The following is a 14535-nucleotide window of genomic DNA, read 5'->3' as shown; positions in this document are numbered from 1 at the left end:
CTTTTTCAGAGCACATGGAACACTTACCAAGATAGACCATATTCTGGGCCATAAAACAAGTCCTACCAAATCTAAAAGAATAGAAATCATACAAAGTAGATTATCAGACTATAAAAGAATTGAACTAGGGAGATCCATGGAAAATATCCAGATATTTTAAATAACCATAGGGTCAAAGAGGAAGTCTCAAAGGAAATTTTAAAATATTTTGAGCCAAATGAAAAATACAACAGAACAAAATTTGTAGGAGGCAGTGCTGGGGGGTGGTATGTATAACATTAAATGCACATATTAACAAAGAAGTAAGGTGATGAAAGAAACCAAGAAAGACTTCAATGGAAAGACAGTGTGTTCATGGATTAGGAGATGCCAGTACTCCTCAGAGTGATCTGTACATTTCACACCATCCCTATCAAAATCCCAGCAGTATCTTTTTGTGGACATGGACAGGATTTTGTGCAACTTATATGAAAGAGAAAATAGACTAGTTTAAAACAATGTTGAAAAAGAAGACAAAGTTGAAGAAATCAAACTATGTGACTTTAAAACTTATTATAAAGCTTGAGTAATAAAGATAGTGTGGTATTGGCAAAGAGAGACACATAGACCAATGGAATAAAATTGAGTCCAGGAATAAACTCACACAAATATAGACATTTGATGTTTGCCAAAGATGTAAAAGTTACTAAGTGTAAGACAGTCTTTTCAACAAATAGTATCAGAACAATTGATCATCTGTATTTGCCATAAATACAAAGGGCAAAGGAGAAAAAAAGAACCTTGATCTAAACCTCACACCTTACACAAAAATTAACTCAAAGTGGGTCATAAATTTAAATATAAAACGTAAAATATAAAACTTTAAAAGAACACATAGAATGTCTTCATAGGCTAGGGGTAAGCAGATTTCTTAGAAATGACACCAAAGTTATGATTCTTTTTAAAAACTGATAAATGTGACTTCATCTAAATTAAAAATGTTTGCTTTGACAAAGACACTTCCAAGAGAATGGACAAGCTATATATGCAAAGAAAAAAAATTTTTTTGAGATGGAGTCTTGCTCTGTCACCTGGGCTGGAGTGCAGTGGTGTGATCTCAGCTCACTGCAGCCTTCGCCTCCCAGGTTCAAGCAATTCTCCTGCCTCAGCCTCCTAAGTAGCTAGGACTACAGGTGTGCGACACCATGCCTGGCTAATTTTTGTGTTTTTAGTAGAGATGGGGTTTCACCAGGTTGGTCAGGTTGGTCTCCAACTGCTGACCTCAAGTGATCCACCCGCTTTCAGCCTCCCAAAGTGCTGGGATTATAGGCATAAGCCACCATGCCTGGCCAAGAAAATATTTTCAAATCACATATCCAACGACAGACTTGTATCCTGAATCTATGAAGAACTCTCAAAACTCAATACAAAAACTCAGACAAGATGACACCTAAGGAAGCTCCTGCCTCTCCCAAAGCTGAAACTTTGAAGGCCAAGAAGGCAGTGCTGGAAAGCATCCACAGCCACACACAAAAAGGAGTATCTGCACTTCACGCACCTTCCAGCACCCCAAAACACTACAGCTCTAGAGACAACCCAGATATCCTCAGAAGAGTGCCCCCAGGAAAAACAAGCTTGACCACTCTGCCTGATTCCCCCTGACCATTGAGTGTGCCATGAAGAAGACAAGATAACAACACACTTGAGGTCACTGTGGATGGCAAAGCCAACAAGCACCAGAGCAAACAGGATGTGGAGAAGCTCTGCAACACTGATGTGGCCTGATCAATCAGGCCCAATGGAGAGAAGGCATGTGTTTGACTGGCTCCTGCTTATGATGCTTTGGATGTGGCCAACAAAATTGGAATCATCTAAACTGAGTCCAGCTGGCTAATTCTAAATAGACATTTTTCACCAGTAAAAATAAAAATTTGAGTGGGCAATAATTTGAGGATACTTCACTAAAGAGGATATATGGGTAGCAAACAAGCATATGAAAAGACGTTCAACCGGATAAGCCATTAGGGAAATGAATACTAAAACTATGAAGAGATACCACTACACATCTATCATGAATAAAGAATGCTTTCATGGATAAAACAAAGAATACTGACAATTCAAAGTGCTAATGTGGATGAGGAAAAACTAGAATTTTCATATATTGCTGGTGGGGATGCAAAATAGGAAAGCCACTCTAGAGAACAGTTTGGCACTTTCTAAAATCAATTGCATTTTTATACGCCAGCATGAACAGTTAGAAAATGAGATTTAAAAACAGGTAACACTTATAACAGCATCAAAAAAGTCAAGTACCTAGGAATCAATATAACACAAGATGCAGCATACATCTCTGTCTGGTAAATTATAAAACTTTTCTGAGAAACACTAAGGAAATTTTCAATAAATGCACATCTGTACCATGTTAATGGACAGGAAGACTCAAAACTGTAAAGATGTCAAAGCCCTCCCAACTCCACTCATCCCAATGGGGTGTTGTGTTGCTGAGCTTGCTAAGAGGTTTCTAAAATGTACACGGAAATATAAAAGACGAAGAACAGCCAAGACAATCTTGAAAAAGAATAAGGACCTGCTATACCAAGTAACAAAATAATCAAGTTAGGGTGATTAGGCCAGGCATGGTGGCTCACGCCTGTGATCCCAGCACTTTGGGAGGCCGAGGCGGGTGGATCATCTGAGTTCGAGACCAGCCTGGCCAACATGGTGAAACCCTGTCTCCACTAACAATACAAAAATTAGCCGGGCGTCATGGCGCAAGCCTGTAATCCCAGCTACTCGGGAGGCTTGAGACAGGAGAATTGCTTGAACCCAAGAGGCAGAGGTTGCAGTGAGCCAAATCATGCCATTGCACTCCAGCCTGGACAAGAAGAGCGAAACTCTGTCTCAAAAAAAAAAAAAAGGGTGATTAACAGAGTGTGGTATTGGTGAAGAGACAGACCAATGGAACATATCAGAGAGTGCAGAGAAAGACTCATATACATGGAAGTTTGATTCAGGAAGGAGGTAACACCACAGAGCAGAGGAATATGAACGGCCTTTTAACAATAAGCTGAGACAATTCATTAACTAAAAGATAACTGCACTCCCATCACACAGAAAAATCAATTCCAGGTGGATTGAAGGTGAAATGTGAATGCAAATTTATAAGCTTCTAGTACTTAATTTAATAACTTCATGATACTAGAGTGAGGGTGGGTTTCCTATTCAAGTCATTAAAAAAAACTATAAAGGAAATTTCTGATATATTGAAGTATATTAAAATTAGTAACTCTGTCCACAAGAACTATAAGAAGTTTGAAAGTGTGAAGAGATAAGTCACCAAATGAAAGAAGATATTTTCAACAAATAAAAATGACTGTATTCAAAATCTAGAAATCCTACAAAATTATTTAGAAAGAAAAAGACAGCTCAATAAAAAATTGAGCAAAATGATTGACAGAAAGTATTAACTACTGACAATAACCAAATGTTGGTATGGATGTGGTGCAACAAAAGTCTGATACACTCTTAGTGGGACAAAGTTTAAAAAAATAAAAGTAAAAGCAATGGTTGGTTTTATTTAGAGTAGAAGATATGCGTACTCTAAATCTACATATCACTTCTAAAGAAATTCTCACACATATGCACCAGGCTATGGGTATACAAATATTCATAGCAACTATGTTCATAATGGCCAAAATCTAGAAACTGCCTAAATATCCATCTACATGGATTTTTATACAATGAAATACTATACAGCCACGACATTTCATGAACTACACTTGCACACACCACATGGATTAATCTCACAAAGTTAAGCCAAAAAGCAAAACACAAAAGCATACACACATCATGATCCACTCATACATACAAAGTTCAAAAACAAGTAAAATTAAACTATATTGTTTAAGGATGTATTTATTTAAAAAACTACAAAGAAAAGGTAGGAAATAACAAAAGTCTGAATAGTGATAAACTCTAGGGAATTGGGAGAAGATTATGACCAGGCAAAGGCATATGGAGGACTTTAGTATGTAAGTGATGTTTCATTTCTTGATTTGGGTAGTATTTTCATGGCCCTTCACTTTATTAAACTGTACATACATATTTGTTTAAGGTGCTTTTCTAAATATGGATATTTCACAATTAAAAAAAAATCTTATAAAACTTTCCCAAAGATCCCTTTGTAGATCATATATCTAGAAACAGAAGTTTCATTACAAGTCTTACATTACATATTTTATAGCACAAAATAGTTTGAGATTTAATAATACAGTAATTTAGATATACCTTTCTCACAAATATAAGAATTAAATAACACTGACATATAGTTGAATAGATGCGTTCCAGTCATGTTTGTTTTAAATAGCATAAGAAATAAGCCAGCACAGATATTCACGGTCCATTAAGCCCTTAAGTTGAATTTATAAGAAATTTTTATTATTTAACAAACATTACCAAATAACTGTATCAAGAATTTACACTTATGGTTTCATACTGCACCAATAAACTAGCATTTGTTTCAGCTTTTAGTAAATAGGGTTTTTTTTGGAGGGGGGTTGTTGATTTTAATGAAAGAACACCAGGTTAGAAAGTAAACAGGTTTAAGCAAACACATCTCTTTTCAACATGGGATTTTGGTTTTAAAGAAAAAAAAAGATACTATATATGTTAGTAACTTTATTCCAAGAAATATACAGTCGTATGTCACTTAATGACAGACATACATTCTAAGAAATGCGTCATTGTGCAAACTTCATAGAGTGTCCTTACACAAACCTAGATGGTATAGCTTATTACACACCTAGGCTCTACAGTTTAGCGTATTATTCCTATGCTACAAACCTGTACAGCAAGTGACTGTACTGAATAGTGTAGGCAATTACAACACAATGGTAAGTATTTGTATATCTAATGATATCTAAACATAGAAAAGGCACAGTAAAAATATGGTATTATAATCTTATGGGACCACAGTTGCGTATGTGGTCCATCATCCACCAAAAGGTCATTATGCAGCACATGACTAAAATTAGGGCATTTCTTAGTTTTCCACAATCAAAGGAAAGTAGCTAATGACCAGAAATTTTCTTGACAATTTGAAATTTTCCTGGTAAAGATGAAATATTTTATATTAATAGGAAGCAATATTTCTTAAAAGCATTCTTTGTTTAAAATTATGCTAACCAGAAATTTAGAAGTTTAGGGGACAGTGTTACTGAAAGAACTCTGACTCCCTGACAGCCCTTCTTCAATATCAATAACACAAGAATGATTGTGGCTCATGCATTTTATGGGCTGAATTGTGTTTCCCACAAATTCACATGTCGAAGCCCTATCCCTCTTTATAACTTTTTGGAGACAGGGCCTTTCAGGAAATAGTTAAGTTTAAATGAGGTCAGAAGGGTTGGACCCTAATCCAATAGGACTAGTGTCCTTATTAGAAGAGGAAGAGACCACGGGGGCACACAGAAAGAGTAAAAGGCCGCTGAAGACACAGTGAGAAGATGACAGTCCACAAGCCAGGAGAGAGGCCTCAGCAGAAACCAGCCTCCAGAACTGTGAGAAAATACATTTCTACACTATAAGCCACCCAGTCTACAGCTACACTGTAATTCTGCCATGGCAGCCTGAGCAGACTAACAGAATGCACTTTTTAAAAATTACAATTTTCCTCTTTTCCTTCCCTAAAAAAAAACCTACAGTTGTGTAACAAACACTGAAATCTTCATATACTGAGAACCCACCTGATTGTTTTTCACTAAATGTCACCATTGCTGTAGCCATATTTGCACCCCGTAAAGATCCATATTATATTTTACTACAAATAGAGTTTCTGCACATAAAAGTTTGGTTCTTTTTAAATTCCTCTACCTTCCTTAGTTATAATCTCTGTATTATTATCTGGTTCAGCCTGCCAGAACAAAATACCATAGACTGGGTAGCTGAAACAACAGACATACTTCCTCATAGTTCTGGAGGCTAAAGTCCCAGACCAAGGCAGGAGCCAATTCAGTTTCTGATGAGGATGCTCTTCCTGGCTTGCAGATGACTGCCTTCTTGCTGTGTCCTCACATGGCCTTTCCTGGTGCCTGTGCATGAAGAGACAGCAGGCTCTCTGATAAACTCTTCCCATCAGGACACTATTTCTTTCAGATCAGGGACCCACCCATACGGCCTCATTTAACCTTAATTACTTCCCTCAAGGCCCTCCTCTTCAAATACAGCCATACTGTAGGTTAGGGCTTCAACATATGAACTAGGAGGGGACACAGACAGTAACAATCTCCAAACGCAACAACCTGCTTTCCTCGGCTGTCATGTAATAAAATGTTAACACTCCCAAACAATAGCAAAACAGAGACACAACAAAAATCTGTTAAGTGTATAAACATTGACAATAAAATGCTTCCTTTTAAAAAATGGTTCATTCAGCCGGGCATGGTGGCTCACACCTGTAATCCCAGTACTTTGGGAGGCCGAGGCGGGCAGATTACCTGAGGTCGGGAGTTCGAGACCAGCCTGACCAACATGGTGAAACCCCATTTCTACTAAAAATACAAAAAAAAAAAAAAATTAGCTGGGCATAGTGGCAGGCGCCTGTAATCCCAGCTACTCGGGAGGCTGAGGCAGGAGAATCGCTTGAACTCAGAAGGCAGAGGTTGCAGTGAGCAAAGATTGAGCCATTGCACTCTAGCCTGGGTGACAGAGTGAGACTCCGTCTCAAAAAAAAAAAAACAAGGTTCATTCTAGTAACAAGTAAATGCCACGCAATACCATTCAAGTACTACATGGGACTTGGTCAAAGAAAACCCAATTCAAACTATAGGAATGATTGTGAGGAGTTGGAGAGCCTGAATGGATGCCTGGGAGACTGGCAGGATGCAATGAAAGCCGAGTCCTCAGTCACCTGGAAACTGCCAGGTAATCTGGGAACAGACTGGGTGCTACTGGGTGATCTTCCATGAAAATAATAATTCAAATACGGAATGCCCAAGTGAGAGATACGAAAATGCTTCCCTTTTGATTTGGCTAACATATGGCCACACAGTAGTCTCAGCTACGATCTGTGCTTTCCTACATTCCTCGAAAAATCAACTGCAGACGATTCCACCAGCACATCTAAAAGATAGGTGTCTTAAAAGGGAGCCACAAAATGAACATTCCCAATTGGAAACTACTCCCAAGCCAACATTCTAGAGGAAAAAAGACTTTTTAGGTTTAATCAAAATAATACAAGTAAGAGCTCCTAAACGTAGAAGTATTACAGACCTACTTTTGGAATTCTTGTGGTTGCTCTAATCTCTCCCCTTTTATTACAACCTCAACTGCCAGATGAATCTTCCCAGGACTCCATTATTGCACTATTAAAAGTAATCATTTACCTAACTAGCATTTGAGCACCTACCTCCATAATCAAAGCCCACCATGTCCAACCTCTTCCTTAATACCAAACACAACACTTGCCCCACGTTCCAGGCTCATCCTGCTCCCTGCCTGCTGAGCTCTTCTTCTGCCTCCTCTCCTCTCGCCACCCCAAGCATTTCCATGGTTTGTGTGTCACCTCCTTCAGGAAGCCTTCTCTGATGACATCACACACAGATTTTTCCTTCAGTCAATAACTTCGCATTAAGAACCTACAATGTTCTTAATTTGACAGCCTCTTATTTGAGAGCCCCTTCCTCTCAAATTTTGGTTCACTGTTGTCTGTAACTTATACTTAATATTGTCGTCTCCTTACTGTCCTATTCTACTAATATGCTACATTATTGTTGTTATTATTATTATTATTATTATTTGAGACGGAGTCTTGCTGTTGCCCAGGCTGGAGTGCAGTTCAAGCGATTCTCCTGCCTCAGCCTCCCTAGTAGCTGGGACTACAGGCGCATGCCACCACGCCCAGCTAATTTTTGTATTTTTAGTAGAGATGGGGTTTCACCATGTCGGCCAGGCTGGTCTCACACCCCTGACCTCAGGTGACCCGCCTGCCTCAGCCTCCCAAAGTGCTGGGATTACACGCGAGAGCCACCTTTTTATATCCGTGGGAAAAAGTTCTTAAATGTTTTATTTCCTAACTGGTTCTTGTGTGCGATCTTAACTGTAGTACGTGGTTACCTTTAGGAACCCAAACTTACCCATCTTTTATGCCCCCATTCATAGCACATGGCAAAGGGTGAAACACCTCGATATTAATTGGTGTTAAATATGTTTTTCCTTTGTAAATCTCGTGAATTATTTATGCTTTTGTGCCTTTCTTGAAGGAATACAAAGAAGAGCTTAACACCTGAAAAATTTTTCAGTTGCTTGACATTGTCTTTAGCTACAATTGGTTAGACAAACATTTATAGAGTTCCTACTACACGCAGAGACAGGCATAAACATTATGGTAAGGCCTTGATCACGGTTGTATCTCCAGCACCAATCATTGTCTTCTGCACATAATTAACATCCAATACGTATGGGTGGAGTGAAAAAAATGAATTGCAGTCTCCCTGCCTGCAAGCAGCTGATATTTTAATGGTGTGGGGGTGAGGGAGATATAAAGGATGAACAAATAAATGAGGAAGGTCCTATCAGTGTGATAACCGCTATGGAGAAAATAAAGCAGGACCATGAATACCACCAACAGCCACGCAGTTGTTGGCAGACCTGGAGACTCCCATCAGCTGGCGAAGCTGCCCAGCGTGGTGGTTAGCTGCTAGGAGGGCAGCCCCGGGGGAGGTGCACAGCCCTGCCGCTCATTCGCTATGTGGCTCTGGACGAAGGGCTTCACCCCTCTCGCCTCGACTTTCCAATCCCCTAAAACCTACTTCATGACGGGGAGTCTGAGGAGTTGGTACTAAAGTGCCCGTCAACCTGGCGGGCGCTAGAGAAACGCCGGCAGCGCCGCGGGTCGGGAACTCACCGGCGCGAAGGGCACGGAGAGCCTCGGGCTCCCTCTGCCGATGTCCGCGCTTCCCTGCCCGGGGTCGAGCAAGGCTGAGCTGGGCAAAGTTTTGACCTTGAATGGAGGTCTGGGGGAACAGGGACCGGCGCCCCTCTCTGTCTGCTAGGGCTGCCGGAGACCAGGCAGGCCGGCGAGGGTGCGGGGCCGAGGTGGGCGGCGCTTCCCGGGCGCCTCCGTCAGGCGGGAGGCCTCGAGGGCTCGGCCAGCTGCCCTGGGCGCCCTGCGCGGCGGCGGGGCACGGGCAGGTCACTGCCCCGGCGCCGGCCTCTCAGACGAGGCCGCCGCGCAGCCACGGCGAGAGGCGCCCTCACGGCCCCCGCGCCGAGCCGGCCCCCAGCCCTAACGGCAGCCGGCAGGGAGAGACGCCGTCCCACGGTGCGAGGCCGCGGCGGGCGCGCGAGGCGCTGGGCGGGGCAGGCACATGCGCACAGGCGGCGCAGCCGGCACGCGGCGCTCGCGCTCCCTGCTTAAATGAGCCTGGGCGCACCGCGCCCGCCACTTCAGTGGATCCCGCGCCGGGGCCGCGGGCGGAGCTGCCTGCTAGTCCCGCGCCGCGCGCCCGCACTCCTCGGCTCTCGGGTGGTCGATGGGACAGGGCGCCGCGGAGCAGGAGGCGGCGCCCGTCCGGGTGCTCGGGCCGCGCGGGAGCCCACTGGGGGTCTCGGGCATGGCGGGCCGCAGGACCTGAGCTCTGCCCCGCGGGGAGGCAGCTGCTGGCCGGCGATGGGGACGGAGCGGGGCTGCCGCCGCCGCGCTGGGCCGTGAGCGCCGCGCCGCCGCCGCCGCTACCTCAGCTCCTCGCGAAGCTCCGGGCAGCTCGGGAACATGGCCCTGGAGCGGCTCTGCTCAGTCCTCAAAGGTAAGGACCGGCGCTGGGGCCGCGGACGGCGCCCCCTGCGGGCCGAGGCTGGCGCGCCGCCCTGCCCGCGCCTCTGCGTTCCTTACCAGCGCCCAGTACCTTACGCGCCTCTTTGTCTGGCGGGGCTCGCGGCTACTCGGAGCGGACCGCATGGCGCGCGCCCTGCCCGGTTCCACCGGCTCTCCGGGCGCGCCGCCTCCGACCCCTGCGAGTCCGGCCGACGTTCGCAGGGCGCATGTGGGAAGGGGGATCGGGTTGGGAAGGCGACCAGGAGGTCCCTGGGCCCAGCGGGGCCCTCTGAGCTGCGCCCTCGCGCCGCTTCCGTAGAATTCCGCGCATCCCTTTGCAAAGTTGTGAGATTCCTGTCGTGGAGCGAAGGCTGCTCTTTCTGCAGATGTGATGGCAAAAAGTAATTCCACGAGAACAATAAAAGCCGCGGCCGTGACGTCGTGCAGCGGTTTTCGAATAGCCCCGCGGCGCCTGCACCTCGCGGCGGGGAAGGGGGCCTGCCGGGCCGCCCGGGTCCCACCTGCTGCGGCCGCGGAGGCTGCGGCACCACTGCGGGCTCCGGGGGCGGCGCGCGGGCGCCGCGGACCCGGCTCGGCCCGGCCCCCCGGGAGCGCTGCTGCTCGGGCTGAGCTCGGGCGCTTCCCGGGACGCGGCGCTCCGCGGAACCGCGCTTCTCGCGCTCTCCTGGAGGTCTCAGAATTCCCCGCCGCTGGTGTTCGGTTCTTACTAATTTGTTGTACCGGGAATTAAAACAGTTGGCTTGCCAAGAGCCCAGAACTCTAAAACACACTCCACCCGCTTTGCATTTCCCAGGAGGTGGTAATTTAGATGAAAATTTATATACATAGATAATTAGGATTGGGATACAAAGTTGCTCCTGAAACTCGGACTGAATAAGTCGTCTTTTCAATTTCCAGAGGGAAAACAGCACCACCACTCAGTAAAGGACTTCCCTTTTCCCCCCTGCTGATTTAAATTGAAAGCTGACAAGTTTGTAATGTCGTAACATGTTCTTTTTAAAAAAATATTGAGGGTACAGCTGAGGCATTATTAACGGTGTCATGTATAACTCAGCACTGTATCTTAATATTTGTAGAGTGACGTTTTTCCTTGCTCCCTAACAACACTTTTTTCAAATTTGTTTTATTAGAAAGTTCAGTGGAATTTTGCTTTTGATTTTAATTGGACACATTTTCTACTCTCCACATATTCCTAAATTCGTAATTGAGATTTCAGTAATTCGAAACGTTTAACTACCCCACTGTAAATGTATCTACAGCTTGTACTAAGGTAACCTAGGACTTTCTAGCTGATGGATATTTCACAAACCATAAATCCGTAGTGAGTCCTTTATTACAATTGAAAACAACTCTGAAATTCATCCTGTGGTTTTCATATCTCTAACTCCTAATTTTTACAGTCATTCCTGGGAAAGGAATGTTTTGTTTTACTCTTTCGTGATAAACCGTTTGCACACTAGGATTTCTGATCGTGGTGCCTGTCTGAATTTTCTGCCGTTGTCTGATTGCGCCCTCACTACGGTAAGGTAGTCAGCATGCTACTGACCGTGCATTCCGAGAGCAGCTCCCGGATGAAATCGCGTAGATCTGTCACACCGCTTTACCTGCAGAACTTGATAAAATCGAGCTGGATAGGGTAGGGGCTGGTAGAGCCTCCTCCAATGGTGAAGGGATTTGCAGCGTTTCTGCCTTCGCCTTTCCCGTGGGTGCACACTGCCCTCTCTGGCCATCGTGGTGAAGCGTTGAGTGTTGGACCTTTCAGGAAAGGATTCTGGTGATGGCAGAGCTACGGTGAAAACAATATAGTGCCTGGCGTTTCTTTTTTCAGTGTTAGTCAGCCTACACTATTTTTACATGCTGGAGTATTTTTAAAGCTCAAGCTGAATTATTGTTGTTGTTGCTGCTGTTGGTGGCGGCTTCCTAGAGAGAAAGCAAGTTATTTTTAAAGTCTTCTGTGGTATTAACTTGTAAATGCCAAGAACTGGTCTGGAAAGATTCAAGAAATTGTTAACAGTAGTTGATTCTAATACGGAAATCTAGGGGATTGAAAGACAAGAATGAAGGGAAGTAGTTGATTCTAATACGGAAATCTAGGGGATTGAAAGACAAGAATGAAGGGAAGACTGGTTTCACTGCACACCCATTTGTATCACTTGATTTTGTTTTTTTTTTTGTTGTTGTTTTTTTTTTACCAAACGCATGTATAATTTATTTAAAAATCAATATTTTAATTTTAAAAAGTTGCCTTTTAAAAAGATACTGGCCTTTCCCATTACTAACTACTCATTGTGTGCCCCAAGGCATGAAGAAGTTTTCCTTTTATCCTATAAAGTGAATTGCTTCAACATCAAAGAGGTTCTTATCTGAAGCAGCTATTGAACATTTACATAATTGTGGACATTACCCACGGAAGCCTTGTTTGAAATATTATGGTCAGTTTCTACTAAAATAAATCAGCCATAATGAGTGTGTGAGATTTTAAGTAGAAAGTAATTTTAGTTCTTTAAGATGCCACTGATTATTCTTGTTTTACTTTCAGCCATTAAGACAAAAGAATAACCTTACTAGGCTTTTAAACCTTTCCTATGTTGTTGAAACTAAAAAATTCACTTGTAACGGTTTGTGATCACTCTAGGCCTCACAGAATTTGAGTTAATCTTCTGTCAAGGTTAGCTAAGCATTATAGTCCCATGAAAATATTACATGAGGATTATAAATCCATTTTTTGTTCTTATTCTGCACACTTGCTTCAGGAGAATCTATTCAACTCAGCAATATTCCAAGCTGTAGAAACTGGTTAAATTTGTAATGTAACAGCAAAAATATTCCTTGGCACTGTATTTAAAAATCTTGTCTGAGACGTATTAACTCGTTTTTCATTCTTATATTTCACCCAGGAACATAAACTACTTATACAGAAATAAGTGTGGTACTGAAAAACTTGTCCTTTAATACTAAAGCCTTGTTAAAAATCAACTTTTTGGCTTTTCCTTCCAGGGTTTGGGAAAAACTATTTTAACATTGTCAGTTGAAAAGTCTTATTAAATAATGGTTTTGTTGTAGTAAATCCTCAACGGCAATCTGGTTTATCTTTCATTTTGAAATTAAAATCACTATTTAGGAAAGACCCTGCATGACAAAACAAGTTGAAATCGAAGCTATTTTCAGTCCTTTTTAGAAAGGATAGAAAAATGATAGACTAGAAATAAAGTTCATATCTGAAATTTTAAAACAATAGACTACCTCCTTCTCTTGGGGTACCACCCATCCAGCACAATCTCCTATCATTTTTCAACTTACACTCCTGTAGAATAATTATTTATACTTAGAAATACGTCTCCCTGAGGCACTGGAGATTGAAATTATTATGGTCTTTGAGTTGGAAAGGAGCATCTTAAGAGGTGGTCTAATCCAGTGGTTTCCAAACTTCAAAGGAACTTTTGTGAGGAAGCGCTTGGAAAAAAAAACGGACAACATTGAACAGAGTTGCTGTGATTGGTGGGAGGTCTTGCCCTCTCAGTCACCTCAAACACCAGAGTGGCTCCAAGAACTAACACTTCAATGGGTTTGTTATATTGCTTCCAAAATTACAGGGTATACTAATCTGAAAGTTCAATCCATTCTAATCAAAATGACATTAAGACATGTTGGTTTAAATATGCCTGGAGTAACACTGGAAATTACAGCACTAGAAGATACCAAGTAGTCTTTCAGATATGACCTGATCATGTTAGAAGGTGATGGTAGTCACTGTGCGGTCAGGAGGACTGATGTGTAATTAAAATAGAGTTTACAAAAGCGCCATCTCAGATCAGCTCGACTAAGGAGGAGTTTGTCACATTCTGCAGGAAAGAGAAAGCACTTCTGCTATAGAGTTTCTCTTTCTTACTAAAGTGATTGGCATGTCATTAGCATATGTAGGCTGGAGTGATCTCAAAGTTCACCATCCATCTTTGTTCTTAGCTAGTAAAGTATGATTGAGTTTGATTAAATTTGGGTACTTTTTTTGTTCTTTGGAACATAGTTTATCAAAAACAAGTGACTGCCATGTCAAATAGTATGTGGACTCTAATTGAACTCTGTTCTGCTGTCATTATAGGAAATGGTAATGAGCAGAGAGACCAGGTAGGTGGTTCTAGCATCTTGTGTTGGATTTTAAAAGCTTTATGTTTACCACTGAGTTGCTTAACACAGGAAGACGTAGAAAGAGACACATTTAATTACTAACAAATTAAGCCAGCTTGAGGAAAATAACAGTGGTGGCAGGGTATCTCAGGAGGGTGGGGGGAATCTCAGTTCTTTTCCCATCCCCTGATTTGTGCTCACATTTAAAAAAGCGAGGTCACATGGGTGGCTACTGTTTGTTCATCCAAGATGTGTGCCTGTCAGTTACTGTGCTATGTGTTTGCGGTTACAAAGAAGATGCACTGGAGTCACGCTCAGTCACCCCCATGTGTTCATTGTGTCTGTTTTGAGTACTGTTGAGGCCAGTCTTTTAGGCCATGGAGATGCATCAGTGAATCAGACAGACAAAGCCCTTCTTTCTAGTAAGAAGAGACAGACAACCAACAAGCCTCAAAATACCAGGTGATATAATAATGAAATAAAGCAAAATGAAGGAGAAAATGTAGTGCTTATTTAGAAATTGGGAAAGCCTCACAAGACCTGAACAACAGGAAGGAATCAGTCAAAGAGATGCTAGGCCGAAGGCACAGCTGGTCCCT

General features: G+C 42.8%; 1 protein-coding gene and 1 long non-coding RNA gene across 8 annotated transcripts in view; one reads left to right on the top strand and one right to left on the bottom strand.

Moving 5' to 3' along the window:
- LOC134731718 (uncharacterized) overlaps positions 1-9202 on the bottom strand; it is an 82099-nt gene extending 72897 nt beyond the window's left edge. For all 3 annotated transcript variants that reach the window (XR_010114219.1, XR_010114217.1, XR_010114218.1), the window contains exon 1: positions 8787-9202. This is a non-coding gene — a long non-coding RNA (uncharacterized lncRNA). The remainder of the gene's footprint in view (positions 1-8786) is intronic.
- A 44-nt stretch (positions 9203-9246) lies between these two features.
- NETO2 (neuropilin and tolloid like 2) overlaps positions 9247-14535 on the top strand; it is a 67492-nt gene continuing 62203 nt past the window's right edge. For 3 of the 5 annotated variants that reach the window (XM_055297940.2, XM_063611903.1, XM_055297939.2), the window contains exon 1: positions 9611-9782. In XM_055297940.2, coding sequence (XP_055153915.1) covers positions 9749-9782 — 34 coding nt within the window. In that variant the 5' untranslated portion in view covers positions 9611-9748. Of the gene's footprint in view, positions 9783-14535 lie in introns of all 5 variants that reach the window. The other 2 variants (XM_055297937.2, XM_055297938.2) reach the window with 2 other exon arrangements.

The sequence above is a fragment of the Symphalangus syndactylus genome, chromosome 11 (genome assembly GCF_028878055.3).
Source record: "Symphalangus syndactylus isolate Jambi chromosome 11, NHGRI_mSymSyn1-v2.1_pri, whole genome shotgun sequence".
Lineage (NCBI taxonomy): Eukaryota > Metazoa > Chordata > Mammalia > Primates > Hylobatidae > Symphalangus > Symphalangus syndactylus.
Note: the sequence above shows the minus strand (reverse complement) of the source record. Positions and strands in the feature narration are given on the sequence as shown.